This window comes from Siphateles boraxobius, unplaced genomic scaffold (genome assembly GCF_051911475.1).
Source record: "Siphateles boraxobius isolate OS27281-9 unplaced genomic scaffold, OSU_SipBor_1 33, whole genome shotgun sequence".
Lineage (NCBI taxonomy): Eukaryota > Metazoa > Chordata > Actinopteri > Cypriniformes > Leuciscidae > Siphateles > Siphateles boraxobius.
The window spans coordinates 10,934,672-10,951,266 of record NW_027508953.1 but is presented as its reverse complement, the minus strand read 5'-3'; the positions used below and the strand labels follow the sequence as shown (position 1 = coordinate 10,951,266).

At 40.8% G+C, this 16,595-nt stretch overlaps 1 protein-coding gene across 1 annotated transcript in view; it reads left to right on the top strand.

Moving 5' to 3' along the window:
* ctnnb2 (catenin, beta 2) overlaps positions 1-10,848 on the top strand; it is a 36,063-nt gene extending 25,215 nt beyond the window's left edge. The window contains exons 2-16 of the mRNA XM_077195526.1: positions 5,069-5,112; positions 5,771-5,995; positions 6,137-6,390; positions 6,867-7,105; positions 7,230-7,431; positions 7,521-7,665; positions 7,740-7,843; positions 7,940-8,278; positions 8,352-8,510; positions 8,605-8,724; positions 8,907-9,057; positions 9,250-9,371; positions 9,473-9,533; positions 9,699-9,923; positions 10,002-10,848. Of these exons, the coding sequence (XP_077051641.1) occupies positions 5,100-5,112; positions 5,771-5,995; positions 6,137-6,390; positions 6,867-7,105; positions 7,230-7,431; positions 7,521-7,665; positions 7,740-7,843; positions 7,940-8,278; positions 8,352-8,510; positions 8,605-8,724; positions 8,907-9,057; positions 9,250-9,371; positions 9,473-9,533; positions 9,699-9,904 (2,340 nt within the window). The 5' untranslated portion in view covers positions 5,069-5,099 and the 3' untranslated portion in view covers positions 9,905-9,923; positions 10,002-10,848. The remainder of the gene's footprint in view (positions 1-5,068; positions 5,113-5,770; positions 5,996-6,136; positions 6,391-6,866; positions 7,106-7,229; positions 7,432-7,520; positions 7,666-7,739; positions 7,844-7,939; positions 8,279-8,351; positions 8,511-8,604; positions 8,725-8,906; positions 9,058-9,249; positions 9,372-9,472; positions 9,534-9,698; positions 9,924-10,001) is intronic.
* The last annotated feature ends 5,747 nt before the right edge of the window (positions 10,849-16,595 follow it).

Below are 16,595 nucleotides of genomic sequence, written 5' to 3'. Positions count from 1 at the left end.
CCTATTGTCACCCCCAGCAGCAGAGACAGGTGAGAACTGCACAATCTTTAGCTCGTTTTCTCCTCTTTGAGCTTTTTTAAGTGCCTACTTTAAAATGGCCACAACTTCTCCAAATATTATCAGATTTCCACATGTTACACATCGTTGGAAAGCTTGGATATTACACTCTCAGAATCTATGAATAACTCAAAATGCCCCAGAACCGACTTGTGTCCCTAGTTTCCGTGACTGGTCACATTTAGTTAAAAAAAACTAAGAGACAATAAGTGTAACACTAAATCTGGTAAAACGTTACACATTGCTCTTTGTATTGTTGTAAAATACATTCATGAAAAACAAGATGACAACTCAAAAAGATAAATTATTTTATATGTAGCTATAAGCTACTATACAATTGAGACATGTGTTAAATCTGTAGCACAGCTGTTTAATGAGGCTGCAACATATGATGGATGGAACAGAACAAGAAAGGCTATTAATAATCTTTCATTGCGTCACTGTATTATGATATGAAAGGCTGCAATACAGTGCAGCACAGAGCGTTTATGCGCATCCCGAGCGCAGAATGATGCGCTTGAAGCAACATGGAGTTACAGCGCGCAGCGCGTCGAGTCCCCATTAAAGTTCAAAGCACAAACGAAAGATATTGATGCATAGTGTATTATACAGTATCTATCTATGCAATAGTTTGAGCCTTTTCTTTTAACAGTTTTAAATTTCAAGTCACTGTGCGCGTGAACAATTATAGTGCAGCTGACTCTGTTGTGATCTAATAGACACCCGGTAGAAAGTAACATGATTAAGTTACAGCAATAAAGTCCGGCAAGATAGTTGTTTTATGCGAAACCACAGACCTTTAACAACAGATCAAGTATAATAATAGTAACATTGAATCACCTTGAAGAGTTTCATCGAGTTGACTGTTGTAACCGAACGTGACGCGCTGTTTGAATGCTGAATGAATAATGATTGACAGCCGCAGCAGAGGAAAAAGTTTGTGATCTTGAATTTAATGACTTAAATGTTCATTTCTATCTCACATTATACTATAATGGCTTCAGAACAGTTGTAATATAGTTAGAGATGCACCGATTCATCGGCTGGTGATCGGAATCAGCCGATTTTCATGTGATCGGCCATGATCGGCGACCGGCTGGTAGGGCTGGTCCGAATACCATTTTTTGAGCTTCGAAGCTTCGGTAGTAATGAACATCGAATATTCGAAGCTTTGGCGAGAGGGGGCTGAACATATTCTTTTCACTAATAAAGGCAGGAATCTCGGTTGGTCTGTCTTTTTGCATTTTGATTATTTCGAGAACCGTTCATCCAACCGACTTCACAAGGGAGTGCAGTGTTGCATTTGGTGCAATATAGATGGACACGCGAGACGCGACACATTCAGAATTAATAAACTTTTAGTCAGCTACAGAACAGCGCGAGCGGGAAGCAGCGCACCTCACGCGGGCAGGGTTTATATGCTCCGAGAACGGACACTCCACTATGATATAAAACGCACACACACAGGTCTGTTAAATTAAGCAATACTTTTAAGGTAGTCTAATATTTTTCTGACTAACAAATTACTGACACAGTAAAGGGTAGATTTAAATAAAGAAAAACGAAATTTAAATAAGGAAAAACGAAATTTAAATAAAGAAAAACGAAACTTAAATAAAGAAAAACGAAACTTAAATAAAGAAAAATGAAACTTAAATAAAGAAAAAACGAAATTTAAATAAAGAAAAACGAAACTTAAATAAAGAAAAAACAATTTAAATAAAGAAAAACGAAATTAAGTTAAATTAAAAACGAGATTAATTTAGATTGATAATAACGGGTAAAAGGCTAATACATTTTGTTTCTATTATTCTATTTTCCACAATGTCAAAGCAACGCAGCTTAACCCAAAACACAAGCTCAGGCATGCACTTCGGTCCATACAAACTCCGCTGTTCTGCGCTCTAGCCAGAGAACACTCCCGTTGCAGTTAGGCGTCGGTTCTATTTCTAGCATGCACGCATTTTCCGCGTGGCTCGAGTCGCGCCTGAGACGCGTGTTTCACACAGGCAGTGTGCAAACTCCAACCTGTTAACATGGGAGCTGAAATAAAAACGTACATGCCACACAGCTGAGACGCTCACGCCATGCAGCCAGTGCGTCGCCGGCCTTATTCAAGCGCGAGTGAGAACCGTTTCGCGGGGGATCCCAGGTGTGCAAAAAAAAAAAAAAACGAATAATCTAATGTCAAATTTTCAAATCGAATACCAACGTATTCGAATATTCTGGTCCAGCCCTACCGGCCGGTCAGTCTGACATATGCCTTTTTTTTTCTTTTTTTTTTTTTTTTGCCGGTCAAATGCACTCGGGGCGCTGCATGATTAACATCGCGCCAAATCAGCATCACACGTGCACACAGAACGCACATGTTGGAAACCTCGTGAATTATGGCCACTTCACACCGCAAGCGTGAGCAGCGCAGGGTTTTTTTTCCCCCGGTGTGCATGTTTATCAATGAGTGCATTCACACCGAGAGCAGGAGCAGCGCGTGAGCGTCGAGCAGGAGCGTCGCGTGAGCAGCAGTGAAGCGGGGTTTCGGCGCAGAATCTATTTTTGCTGCGCTGCTCGCGCTTAAAGTGATTGTTTAGCCTGGCTGGACATGTGGCAGATGAGAGAAGAACTGTTTGCGAAATAAAACTTGCCATTGATGTACAAGTGATTGCAATAGGCTGTGTGTGTGTTTTGAGAAACCTCTTTATACTGCAAGGCTATATTTATTTTTATTTGCTATTAATATATTATTTTATTGCCATTACCTGTTTTCATACAGACGTTTAGTTTCGTAAATACGTAAATATCACTTTTTTTTTTAGTTGAATATATGGAAATGAAAAAAATGGTTCTTCCATACCATAACACTGCGTTTAGATGTGTGAATTTCCCACACCAGGAGTAATTTATATAGTTTTATTATATAATTTGTTCAAAAAAAAATTCTATGTTCTATGTAAAATGTTCTATTAAAGAAAAGATAGAAAATAAATATTTGTGTTTGCTGTTAAGTGGTTAGAAAAAATGAAATCGGAATCGGCTAAAATCGGTATCGGCAGGCGAAACTCATGAAAAATCGGAATCGGCCTAGAAAATTGTAATCGGTGCATCTCTAAATATAGTGCACGAAAACATTATAAAGCACCATAAAGTTTTTGTGGGGCTTAACAATAGCACAGAATAGTATGTACACAATATCGGATTTGGATCGGCCTCGTCTGACCGATACCCGATCCGGAAAAAATGGCAATATGGGAGCCGATACGGAGTATCGGATCGGTGCATCCCTACGAGACAACCCGATGCGCATCTGCAAAGGGACGGATGGTGTCGTAGGAGAGGAATGTGGACAAACGTTGAGACAACATATCAAAGGTTGGCCTGCTCATACTACATTTTTTAACCCACTGCTCCTCGTTAAAGCCCACCACAATCTCATTAAAAGTGCCGATCTATAGGACGAATTTTATTTACCGTGCCATTTAAACCAAAAATAGTTTTTGCATGCATTTGATATGCACTTTATGGTGTTATTCACGCGCACTCCACACCCCTAATCCTACCCAAGGGGTTTACAGTGCGTATCATGCACGCGTAAACTATTTTTGGCGTATAAATGCCACGAGAAATAAAATTAGTGGCGTAGATGCGCAATTTTATGAGATCGTGTTGTATGTTCCCACCAGTCCTGAGATCTCGCACACAATAACTGAAGCATATGCGTAGGCTGCAATGATGGGCCTTTTCGTCATCCTCCTCAAAATCATGGTGATGTTTGGCTAACTTTGCATATATCACAAAGCTAGCATCAAGTATATTTCGCGTTTTTCCATCTGTGCAAGAGCCCCCTTTAAGCATGCACAACGTTTCAGATAGTATGTCAAATGTAAACGCATGAATCAGATATGGGTCACAATTGAAAGAACGTGTAAACGGACGGTCAAAAAAATCGGATATAGGCAACAAATCAGATTTGGGCATGAAGACCTTCAGTGTAAATGAGGCCTTAGTCACAGCAAGCTGCTTGTGACAGAACATATGAAAGTGTCATTCAGTCGGTCTAAGCAGAATATCTCAAATGGAGATCGCTAAACGGCAGCTTTACTTTGTCTGTTTACTGTTTACAGATCATCTGTGTTTTTGCAGTGTATAGAGGTTGATAGATTGCATTTTTTTTAAATCATGATTTAGGTGATTTTTGTCAAGCTTTTATTTAACTACATTTGTCGTCTTTTTCGTTAACTATTGCGTGTTGGTCACATTTATCATTTAATGACATTGGTGTCATCACTTCATCATAACCATATTAAGGAGCAGGCATTATTTTTCAGTCCCTTGCTAGTTATAGTATCTTTCTGTAGTGATCTAACCCAGGTTGAAGATTTTTAGCTTGAGATGCCTATAAATTAATGGCTGACTATTTCTAACCTAAAAATTTCAACAATAAAATGTGTAACAAAATTGTCAAAGAAAACAGACCCTAATAACAAGAAAACTAGCATTAAGTATAGCTAACTATCCTAGATTATCCTAATAGTCTGCAACCTATAGTCAAATTTGCCACCCTAGCAGGGGAACAAGTAAATCTGATTTCATTAGGTTAAGATCCTAATCAGCAGCAGTGTTTATTTCATGTCCTCAGGCTCTTTATAATCACATAAATTGTGATGCTTTATGCTGTATTGTTCTCATCAGCTCTGGATGAATGAAGCTGACTAACCCTCTCAGCGTGTTTTTACTGGTATTGCCAAGATGACTCACTGTCCCGTCTCCTACTCTCGACTTCTCGCGTGATACCCTATAGTCTAAATGAGGGGAGTTTCCCCACAGTTTACACTACCTTTAGGGTCTGTAATGTAGATTGAAGCCTCTTTCTTGCTTGTAAAAAAACAGCTGGTGTCTGAGGGTAATCGTCAACTGTTACTGCTAGTTTGCAAAATGGAGCATTGTCTTGACCTTTATATGCTTGACCTGTTATGTAGTTTTATTCCTATCCTAATTGTTGTTTTTTTGTCTGCAGGTTTGGAAGTCGCTCAGGCTGAGACACAACGATGGCTACCCAGTGTGAGTAGTTTTCCAAAGTAACCAGTCAGTTTATCAGCATGCTTGCCTGATGACTGTGCTTCTTGACGCAGACACACAAACACAGATAAGCTGATAAAGAACTGGTTTATTTACTTAATGATTTCATTTAACCCTCAGTATTCAAATGCAAAATTCAAAACTTAATTATTTTAAACTTCCATCATAGGACAACTATGCAAATATAACATACAGCAAATAACAAATTAAAAATTGATAACTTAAATGAAGAAAACTTAAAGGGCTTACCGGATGCAAAATTCCCTTTTATATGGTGTTTGCATATAAATGTGTCTTTGCAGTGTGTGAACACAACCACCATAAAATGAAAAATCATTTACAATGAAAGTCTAAACGCTCTCAATCAGGGTGTTTGGATTTTCTGAGCACCATGATGTCATAATGTTCATGTTCCGCCCATGACCACTGACGGACTGTCCCGTATTAGCATTCTGCCTTCAGCCATTCAACACCCCTCATGGAAGAGCTCTGCATGATGCTCACCTACTTTTTCTTTTCTTTTTTTGGGGATTTTATTTTAAATTTGACATTCTAGCAGACTGCTGAGGAGAGAACCCATCTAAAAATGTATGTGGAACAACATTAAATTGAATGATGTATTTGTATTGATCTCCTGTAGCTGACCTTATGGAGCTTGATATGGCCATGGAGCAGGATCGTAAAGTTGCTGTGAGTCACTGGCAGCAGCAGTCCTACCTGGATTCAGGTATTCACTCTGGGGCCACCACCACAGCGCCATCTCTCTCAGGCAAAGGCAACCCTGAAGAGGAGGATCTGGACAACCAGGTGCTCTATGAGTGGGAGCAGGGCTTCAACCAGCCCTTCACACCTGAGCAGGTGTCGGGTATGTGGCTATATTTGCAACACCATATGATTCCTGTATTAGTCTGAAAATAAATATGGAAGCCCTTCTGTCTGGATATTTTCAGTCTTTCTGTTTCCTACCTGCCTCCTGTCTGGCTAAATCACAAACTTCTTCTCTTAGACCTGGATGGGCAGTATGCCATGACCCGTGCACAGCGTGTCCGTGCAGCCATGTTTCCTGAGACTCTTGATGAGGGCATGCAGATGGCTTCTACCCAGTTTGACTCTGCCCACCCTACCAACGTGCAGCGGCTGGCTGAGCCTTCCCAAATGCTTAAACATGCTGTTGTCAATCTCATTAACTACCAGGATGATGCTGAACTGGCCACCAGAGCCATTCCTGAGCTCACCAAACTTCTCAATGATGAGGACCAGGTTAAGAATGTTCCAATACTTAATGTTTGTTTCCTAAGGTGTTAAGCCATCAGAATTGCAATTTCCTTTGACAAGACATTTCTGATCCTGGGAATGTTTATTTGCAGCTGAAGCTAAAAATGGAAGCTCTTTTAGCAAGAGCCTTCAGTAAGATTATTTTTAGCCTTAGTGAAAATTTGAAGCAGTGACTGCTTTCTGAATCACCTGAAGTTTTACTTTTGGATTGCGTCTTGTCAATTTCATAAGGTAATGTTTGCCTATTTGTGGATGTGAGGTTGGAAGAGCGAGTCACTAGTTTGAGGTGACCCTTGAAAGTTTTTTGCATTTGACAAGCAAATTAGTCACTTCAATCCAGGTTTCTCTGGTTGATTGGTTTCTGCAGTTCTATTAAAGCTCACTGATAAATGACAAGTTGCCCAGTAGTTTCAAATTCACTCCATCTCGATTACCCTTAAACACTCTCACTTGCTGTCCAGGTGGTGGTGAACAAAGCCGCAGTGATGGTGCACCAGCTCTCCAAGAAAGAGGCCTCTCGCCACGCCATTATGCGCTCCCCCCAGATGGTGTCGGCCATCGTGAGGACCATGCAGAACACCAATGATGTGGAGACTGCTCGTTGCACTGCCGGCACCTTGCACAACTTGTCCCACCACAGAGAGGGTCTTCTCGCTATCTTTAAGTCAGGAGGAATCCCTGCACTCGTCAAAATGCTGGGGTAAGAGCAAAGAAGGCAGGTTTTAGAAAGCCTTGAGTAGAGCTCTATGGAAACTTCTGAGACTGAAGACCCTAAACAAAGGCACTTAATTCTTGAGATTTTAATTACATGGTTGCGTTTCCAGGTCCCCTGTGGACAGTGTGCTGTTCTATGCCATCACAACCCTGCACAACCTCCTACTCCATCAGGAAGGTGCTAAAATGGCTGTCCGTCTAGCTGGAGGACTTCAGAAGATGGTGGCTCTACTCAACAAAACCAACGTCAAATTCCTCGCCATCACCACAGACTGCTTACAGATCCTGGCATATGGCAACCAGGAGAGCAAGGCAAGTACTGCATCGGTCTTGCTAAATGGGGAATAAAAATACACAGATGTTATTTATTTATGCTCTTATCTAAACTCTTACTGCCACAGTTGATCATCCTGGCCAGTGGAGGACCTCAGGCTCTTGTCAACATAATGAGAACATACACATATGAGAAACTGCTCTGGACCACAAGTCGTGTGCTCAAAGTGTTGTCCGTCTGCTCCAGCAACAAACCTGCCATTGTCGAGGCTGGTACGTACTTGCCTGGTTGTGCATTCATGTATGTGATGTCAGTGTCTCATCTTTTGCTTCCTTGTGTGGTTCAGGTGGTATGCAAGCTCTCGGCCTTCACTTGACGGATCCCAGTCAGCGTCTGGTTCAAAACTGCCTCTGGACCCTCAGAAACTTGTCAGATGCTGCCACAAAACAGGTACATGCTTGGACAAAAGCGCTAACAATGTGTGTAGAGTAGTTTATGGAACTGCTGGCACCTATTTTTAAATTACCATTTTCTCATGGGTTGTAGGAAGGGATGGAAGGACTTCTTGGCACTCTAGTTCAGCTTCTTGCTTCTGATGACATCAATGTGGTCACCTGTGCTGCTGGTATACTATCCAACCTCACATGTAACAACTACAAGAATAAGATGATGGTTTGCCAAGTTGGTGGAATCGAGGCCCTGGTCCGGACTGTTCTCAGGGCTGGTGACCGAGAGGACATCACTGAGCCTGCCGTATGCGCGCTACGCCATCTTACCTCCAGACACCAAGATGCTGAGATGGCCCAGAATGCTGTGCGTCTTCACTATGGCCTACCTGTAGTGGTCAAACTGCTGCACCCACCCTCACACTGGCCGTTAATTAAGGTGAGTGTGCTAGATAGTCTAGTTTTTCCTGAAATGATCGCACATTCTAACAAGTCTTTCCACATCCTTGTAGGCCACGGTCGGTCTGATCCGTAATTTGGCACTATGCCCAGCCAATCATGCACCACTCCGTGAGCAGGGTGCAATTCCTCGATTGGTCCAACTGCTGGTGAGGGCACACCAGGACACCCAGAGACGCACTTCAATGGGTGGCACACAGCAACAGTTTGTGGTGATTTTCTTCTTCTTTTTTTGTGTGTGTAATAGTGGGACTGAATTTAGAAAAACAAATGTTTTATACTAATTGACTAATTTGTAATATTCAGGAGGGGGTTCGTATGGAGGAGATTGTGGAAGGCTGCACTGGAGCACTTCACATCCTCGCCAGAGATGTGCACAACAGAATCGTCATCAGGGGGCTCAACACCATCCCCTTATTTGTACAAGTATGACTTGACTTGCTCATTGTCTTGTGCACACATTCACCACCTAATTACTTTACAAAATCAACATGCAAGATGGCTGCCATCTTTAATCTAGTAAACCTCAGTTGTAAGTCGCTTTGAATAAAAGAGTCTGCTAAATGACTAATGTAAACCCTATGATTTGGGTTTCTCTTGCTCTGTAGCTGCTTTATTCGCCCATTGAGAATATCCAGCGGGTAGCAGCAGGAGTGTTGTGTGAGCTGGCTCAGGATAAGGAGGCGGCAGAGGCCATTGAAGCAGAAGGAGCCACAGCTCCTCTAACAGAGCTGTTACACTCCAGAAATGAGGGAGTGGGTGAGTGACTGCCCTATTGACTGTCAAATACCATACATTACAGCAAAAAAAAAAGTAATTTTTTTATATCCATGGACACATCTTTTACAATTTCTTTCTTTGTGGATTGTGCTACCAGCTAAAGGCTGGAAGGGGTCTAAGACAAAAGCTTTCCATTTAATCTAGACTGTCATGTACTTTTTCTCTATATAGCCACATATGCCGCAGCAGTGCTGTTCCGCATGTCTGAGGATAAGCCTCAGGACTACAAGAAACGTCTTTCTGTGGAACTTACCAGCTCTCTTTTCAGAACGGAGCCCATGTCCTGGAATGAGGTACGAACTTTCATCTGCACACTGATGGAAAAATGGTCTCAATCACAATGAATCCGTGTTTATGGATTTTCATTTTTATCTATTTTTTTATGTTGTCTTAGACTGGTGACCTAGGTCTTGATATTGGTGCTCAGGGAGAGCCTCTTGGATACAGACCGGATGGTTAGAAATTTTTCATGGCACTTTATTTAAACGCATATATATATATATATATATATATATATATATATTTTTTTTATTATTATTATTCTGCAGATGTAATTTTATTTAAATGGTTTTGATCTGAACACGTTTACACTATTCATGGTTTTCTCATATCCCTTTTAGACCCCAGCTATCGTTCTTTCCACTCTGGCTATGGTCAGGATGGTCTCGGTATGGATGGCATGCTGGAGCATGAGATGGGAGGCCACCATCCTGGAGCAGAGTACCCAGTAGAGGGACTGCCCGACTTGGGCCATGCTCAGGACCTGATGGATGGCCTGCCCCCTACAGACTCCAATCAGCTGGCATGGTTTGACACAGACCTCTAATGGTCTAAAAGTACTGAAGGTAAGATGACTTTCAAAAACTCATTGCATTCTGCTTACATTTTAATATATATGTTAATGTACTTCTGTTTTTCCACAGATGTATGTTGAATGAATCTGTATGTTGAATGGATCTGCATTGTGATTTGAAGAGTCGTGGAAGGTTTGCAAGAGGGTGGGCCAGTGTTTCAGAAAGTGCCTGACGCACAACACACTTGTCACAGACGAAAGGGAGATGTCTAACAGGACATTTTGGATGTCGGTCTCCTTAATTGCTATGACCCCCCCCTTTTTTTTGCCCTGGATGGAAAAGTGCAAGAACAAGAGGGATTGTGACGTGGATACTGACGAGTGCATATGAAAAGGATCTTTTATGATGGAACTCTTATTTTTATATATATTTTTTTTTCCTTAAATCAACCTTTTCATGGTACTGACCCCTAGCTTGGTTTTACACCTGGCTTTTTTTTCTGCCATAAATTTGTATTCAATATTTTTCTTTTCTTTTTAAATGTCTTCTATAGTGTTAAGTTGTAGTGGACTTGCCTCATTGGTTTCTGGATCTTTATCACTTGCTAGTAAACAACACTAATCTCAGTTTTTCTATGTAATCTGACTGAAAGTGTAACAGTGTGTAGCTTTTTATATGATCAATTAAAATGGTGGTTGTTGGGAGTTCAAATTATATGCATTCTTACAAAATGCTTAATGTTAAGCAAGGATAAGCAGTTTTCAATGTCACGATTGTTCCAAAAAGGGTGTGGGTGCAGCGTGCGTGGGGGGGTGGGGTTGTAGATTGGGGTTTATGAGGTATACACAGAGACAGAAATCTTTTCTATGCTATCTGGAGGTAGTCTCTATTGAAGCAACGTCATTGTCAGCCTACGCGGCTCTTTTTTGGGAACATGGATAATGACATGGCTAATCAATAAAAGACTTTTATTCCATTTTTGTTTGTGTGATTACATAAATGTATAAGGCACTTATTTTGAAACGGGTTTAGGTCACATTACTACACAATTCAATACGTTTATTCTAATGCAGCTTCCTTGCCCTCAAAGTGCTACAAGCAATGAATTTTAAAATACATTAGCACTTTTCACCCTGTTATCTTGATGTTTAGTCAGTATTTGTTTACTTTTTTGTTCATAATGAATAAACATTTTAATGGCCCTAAAAATAAATTCATATATATAGTGATGGATCTAGTTTTGTGCCCTGTCTTGTTAAAGGTAGGCTAGTTTTTGTTATTCTGGTATCCTGATACCAATCAATAATAGAAGTGGCTGATCTGAATCAATGATAGAATGTCTTATCTGACTGTCAACCTGTGTATTTGCATACCTCTGTGCACACATTAGCTCGTTCCATAAGGCCATGCAGAGTTATAGGCTGTCACAATTTGAAGGCTGCATTCTTTGAAGGACTCAGACTTATAAAAAGCATGCCTTCGAAGGACTTTTTTTTTTAAAGTTATTTTTGTGTCTGAAAACAAAACTGGGATCGCAAATGGTCTAAATATGTTCAGTGGTCCATTTCTGTATAATAAAGAGAATAAACCATAATCTTGGTACGATGTCAACATTTGAACTGCTTTAAAGATTGTTTTACATTTGCATCATTAGATATTTGAGTAAGCGGAAACCCAATACTTGAGTTTAAAAGTGTAATTTGGCAATTTCTCTCAAAATATGTCATCACTGGTGCGCAATGAATTCGGGGCTAGGCAAGGACGCGAAGGATCCATCTGTTAAATCATTTCACGAGAAAGAAAGGATGCACTTGGAGGCCACTTTTGAAGGAGCCTTTAAATTGGGACAGCCTTCGTCGCACAGCGGTGACGCACTTGGCCTTCGAATGAGCCCTTTGAAGGATGCAGCCTCTGAATTGGGAGGCAGCATTCGTCAGACAGTCACGAGCACTGCAAAGAAACAGCAGCCCCCTTTTACAGTTTTTCCTGAATCAAAAGAACAATTAACTTTTGCTGCGTTCACGCCATGATTTGCATTTTTCTGGCAACATTATCAATGCTGAAATTAATCTGCAGGGGGTACAAGTCTGAGCTCTAAGTAACGTTCATTAATATGTGCTTTGAGACGAGGTAATTTAACGTCGTCTCTCGTGACACTTTGCAGAATCTGCTCTGGGGATTATTCCAGAAAGCAGGTTATGTGTTAAGAGTAAGCAAGCAGATAACCTCAACACTCGGTTCCAGAAACGGAGGTAACTTTAGGGTAAGTAGCCATAGCACAAGTTAATATATATCTATCTTCAATGCTAATGTATTCTATAATAATAAAAAAAACATACCTTTCAAGTAATATACCTTTCAAGTAATGTGGAAGCAATATGACTATCCTAAAAGTAAACATTATCTTTGTAAGCACAGACTGTTATTTAGTTAATCAGTCTTTATTTTTAATATATAATTCGCATCAAACAAACAATATAGGCTATATTCACAATATAGTTAATATTCACAGTGATTAAAGATTATTAAATGAAAATATTAAAAAATGATTGCACAATCATCAAATAGGTTGCAATATGCACTAAGTATATAAATCACCAATAAACAAAAGAAGAAGAAAGAAGTAGTATAGCGCACTTTTACCAGAGTTTGGCTGCGTTCAAAAACTCATAAATGCTGCCTTCGGAGGACACATTCCAAGGTTGGAAGGCATCAAGGCACATCCGAATGCAATGTTAGTTTCACTTCCTGTCCCCTGAAATATCTTCATCTGATCGATTTTTGAAGGCACCATAGATGTATCCTTCACTGCCTTTGATATCCCACAATCCTGTGCTTTCCATTCTGTGACAGTTGAGCTAGAAAAATAAAGATGGTGTCTGAAAGTTGCGGCTGGTCATCAGTTTGTGTGTAAATGTAAATTTTTGATCAACGTTTTCCAATTATCATTTCTAGTGAGAAATTACTATTGTAGTAACTATTGTACTATTGTATCATTAAATATTCTCTTAGTTTTCACCAAAGCTTGCCTATTTTGCTGTAGATCATTAAACTGCTACGATGTCTCAGAAGTCTGTCCGAAATCAGTTTTGTGAGGTACCTTTGTGCGTAAATGCTGCCTGCAAAGTCATTGCCTGATAGGGCAGCGAGGCAACATGTCAGCTGCCTAAGTTTTTGGACAGTGCAGTTTTCGTCCCGGCCGTGGAACACTGGACCAGCTCTATACCCTCTCCAGGGTGCTGGAGGGTTCATGGGAGTTTGCCCAACCAATCCACATGTGCTTTGTGGATTTGGAAAAGGCATTCGACTGTGTCCCTTGCAGCATCCTGTGGAGGGTGCTCTGGGAGTATGGGGTCCAGGGCCCTTTGTACGACCGGAGCAGGAGCTTGGTTCGCATTGGTTTGTCAGACTTGTGCCCGGTGCGTGTTGGACTCCAGCAAGGCTGCCGTTTGCCACCGGTTCTGTTCATAATTTTTATGGACAGAATTTCTAGGTGCAGCCAGGGGCCGGAGGGTTTCCAGTTTGGGGACCACACGATTTCGTCAGATTGACAGACGGATTTGTGCAGCTTCTGCAGTAATGCGGTTGATGTACCGGTCTGTCGTGGTGAAGAAGAAGCTGAGCTGCAAGGCGAAGCTCTCGATTTACCCGTCAATCTACGTTCCTACTCTCACCTATGTTCATGAGATGTGGGTCATGACCGAAAGGACAAGATCCTGGATACAGGCAGCCGAAATGAGCTTTCTCGGCAGGGCGGCTGGTCGATCCCTTAGAGATAGGGTGAGGAACTCGGTCACTCAGGAGGAGCTCAGAGTAGAGCCGCTACTCCTCCACATTGAGAGGAGCCAGCTGAGGTGGCTCGAGCATCTGTTCCGGATGCCTCCTGGACGCCTTCCCGGGAAGGTGTTCCGGGCGCGTCCCACCGGGAGGAGACCCCGGGGAAGACCTAGGAAACGCTGGAGGGATTATGTCTCCCGGCTGGCCGGGGAACGCCTCTGTATTCCCCTGGAAGAGCTGGAGGAAGTGTCTGGGGAGAGGGAAGTCTGGGCATCTCTGCTTAGACTGCTGCCCCCGCGACCCGGCCCCGGATAAGCGGAAGAAGATGATGATGATATTAGGAAGCTGTGTCGCTCTGAGGTCCTCATGCCTTGTTTAACGCGGGTCTTACGATCACAAGCTCATCAGTTTTGGTCATTAAACAGAGGTAATTGCCTATATACCTGAGATGGTCGCAATTCACGCTTACACAATCAAAGATACTTTGGTATTGCCCCCGTGGTTTCATATGTTGAATGTAACATAACCTTCAGGCAGGGGTATGGCCACTACTACAGATAAGTCGACCAACATAACTACTCTTATAATAGCTTTGGATTGGCCATGCTGTGGTTTCCCTCATACATTTATCTAAAATGACATTAAATTAAAACAGAGGTAAGACACACACAAATTTAGAGCGTTTTTACTGTTCAAAATAGAAATTAACTTCTTGTCTTTCCGAACCACGTAGCCTACATTTGAATTAATGCCAAATATTATTCGTCACTAATCTGACGCAGATTTTGCGGTAACATACAAATCCGTTTAATCTACGTTGGAAAACAATTTCAGAGTCAGTCAGAATAAAATCAAATGTAACAATTTATTATGTCTAACTGACCCTTGAGACGAAAACAATATAAAGATAAATATGAACCTTGGTTGAATAATAACACTCGACATCTTAGACAAGTCTGCAGAAGAGCCGAGTGGCGTTGGAAAAAGGACAAGCTACAGGTGTCTTATGAAATTATGGGTGAGTCCTTAGCTGTATATCAATCAGCTTTAAAAACTGGCAGATCTAAGTATTTCTCTGAGCAAATTATTAAAAACTCAAGTTGTTCAAGGTCGTTGTTCAATGTATTGAACTCTGTGACGAATCCTACAAATAACATATCTTTCTGTATCCTTTTTCTGGTGTGAAAACTTTCTAAATGTTTTTGTTGATAAAATAACGGTTATCAGGCAGTCCATTGTATCTCCTTTTGAATCGTTACCTGTCTCTTTGACTACTACTGAGTTTTTGGAAAAAAAATTAGCCAATTACTATGCCCTGTTTATTGGATATAGTTTCTAAGTTGAAGACTACAACTTCCTCATTAGATAATGCTATTTTTTCAAACATATTTTTGACTGCTTTGGGACAGTCTTATCTAATTGTAGACCGATTTCTAACTTGGCTTTTATAGCAACAATCTTAGAGAAATCGGTATTAGTGCAATTGCAAAAATTTCTGGACACAAATAGTATCTTTGAGAAATTTTAGTCTGGTTTTAGGAGAAATCATAGTACTGAGTCTGCCCTACTTAAGAGTATTAAATGATATCCTAGTGTCAGTTGATTATGGGGATTCGGTTATTCTGGTTTTACTCGACCTGAGTGCTGCATTTGATATAGTTAATCACACTATTCTTATTTCACGTCTTGAACAGTGTGTGGGCATCTGAGTCCTTGCTGGTTTAAATCTTTTTTGTGGGACAACTTTTTCAGTGGGCATAGGAAACTCTGTTTCATCAGTTGCCACCTTGACTTGTGGTGTTCCCCAATGGTCCATTCTAGCACCAACACTGTTTTCTTTGTATATGCCCCCATTAGGAAATGTACTTAGGAAGCATGGAGTGTCATTTCACTTTTATACAAATGATACACAAATATATCTACCTCTGAAGCAAAAAGACATGAAAGGGCTAGGAAAATTGTTTGCATGTCTGAGGACATTAGATCTTGGCTAACTTCAAATTTTTTATGCTTAAATTCTGGCAAAACAGAAGTTATTGTGTTTATGCCTCAAGTTAAAAGGGCTAATGTAAACCTTAGTCTTGGCTATCTGAACATTTGCATCAAACCAACAGTAAGAAATGTGGGATTCCTTTTAGATTCCTCCCTAAAATTTGATCAAAAATTAATACAGTATTGAGGTCATGTTTTTTCCAATTAAAACTTCTCTCTAGAGTCAAGTCTTGGTTATCTTTTAAAGATCGAGAGAGAGAGTCACGCATGCCTTTGTTTTGTCGTGTCTGGATTACTGTAACTCTTTATATGTTGGTCTACCTCAGTCTTCAATATCATGACTCCAGATGGTCCAAAATGCTGCAGAAAGGGTTTTTAACTGCACTTGTAAGCAAGAGCATATTACTCTGATCTTAAAATCCCCCATGACTTTAAAAGGATTTTCCCAGAACGTAAGAGTTAGAATAGTTTATAAGAGCACAATTATAAGCATAACAAGGCTGTAAAAGCGGACTGAGTTTACCTGTTAGGGTGAATCATGTGATGACTTTTAATCTCCTCGACAGCCTGGTGGTAATGCCGTAAATGAGACCTACCTGTCGTGCCATTTCCTACTCTGCCTTCTAATAAAATTTTTCTCACAGTAAAATCTACATATTCTCTACAAAAGTATTGTTTAGTTTAAAACATATTAAAGATTAACGGGCAGGCAGTCGATTCATTAAATGATAAGCTATTTCTGAAATACCACCCTGGCTGTGTGCGTTCATTTGTTTTGAAAGAGATGTGGCTTTGGAGACGTTCTGAATGGAGAGTGGGATCTAATGCTTTCAAAGCTAGCTTGCTGTTACTAGCCTTTCCGAGTCCGAAATTGCCTATACCTTTAACTGGTTTTAAGAGACTGTGCAGTTGTCAAAGAATTTATTTTCTCTGTTGCCTGTTGTTCTTTTCCAC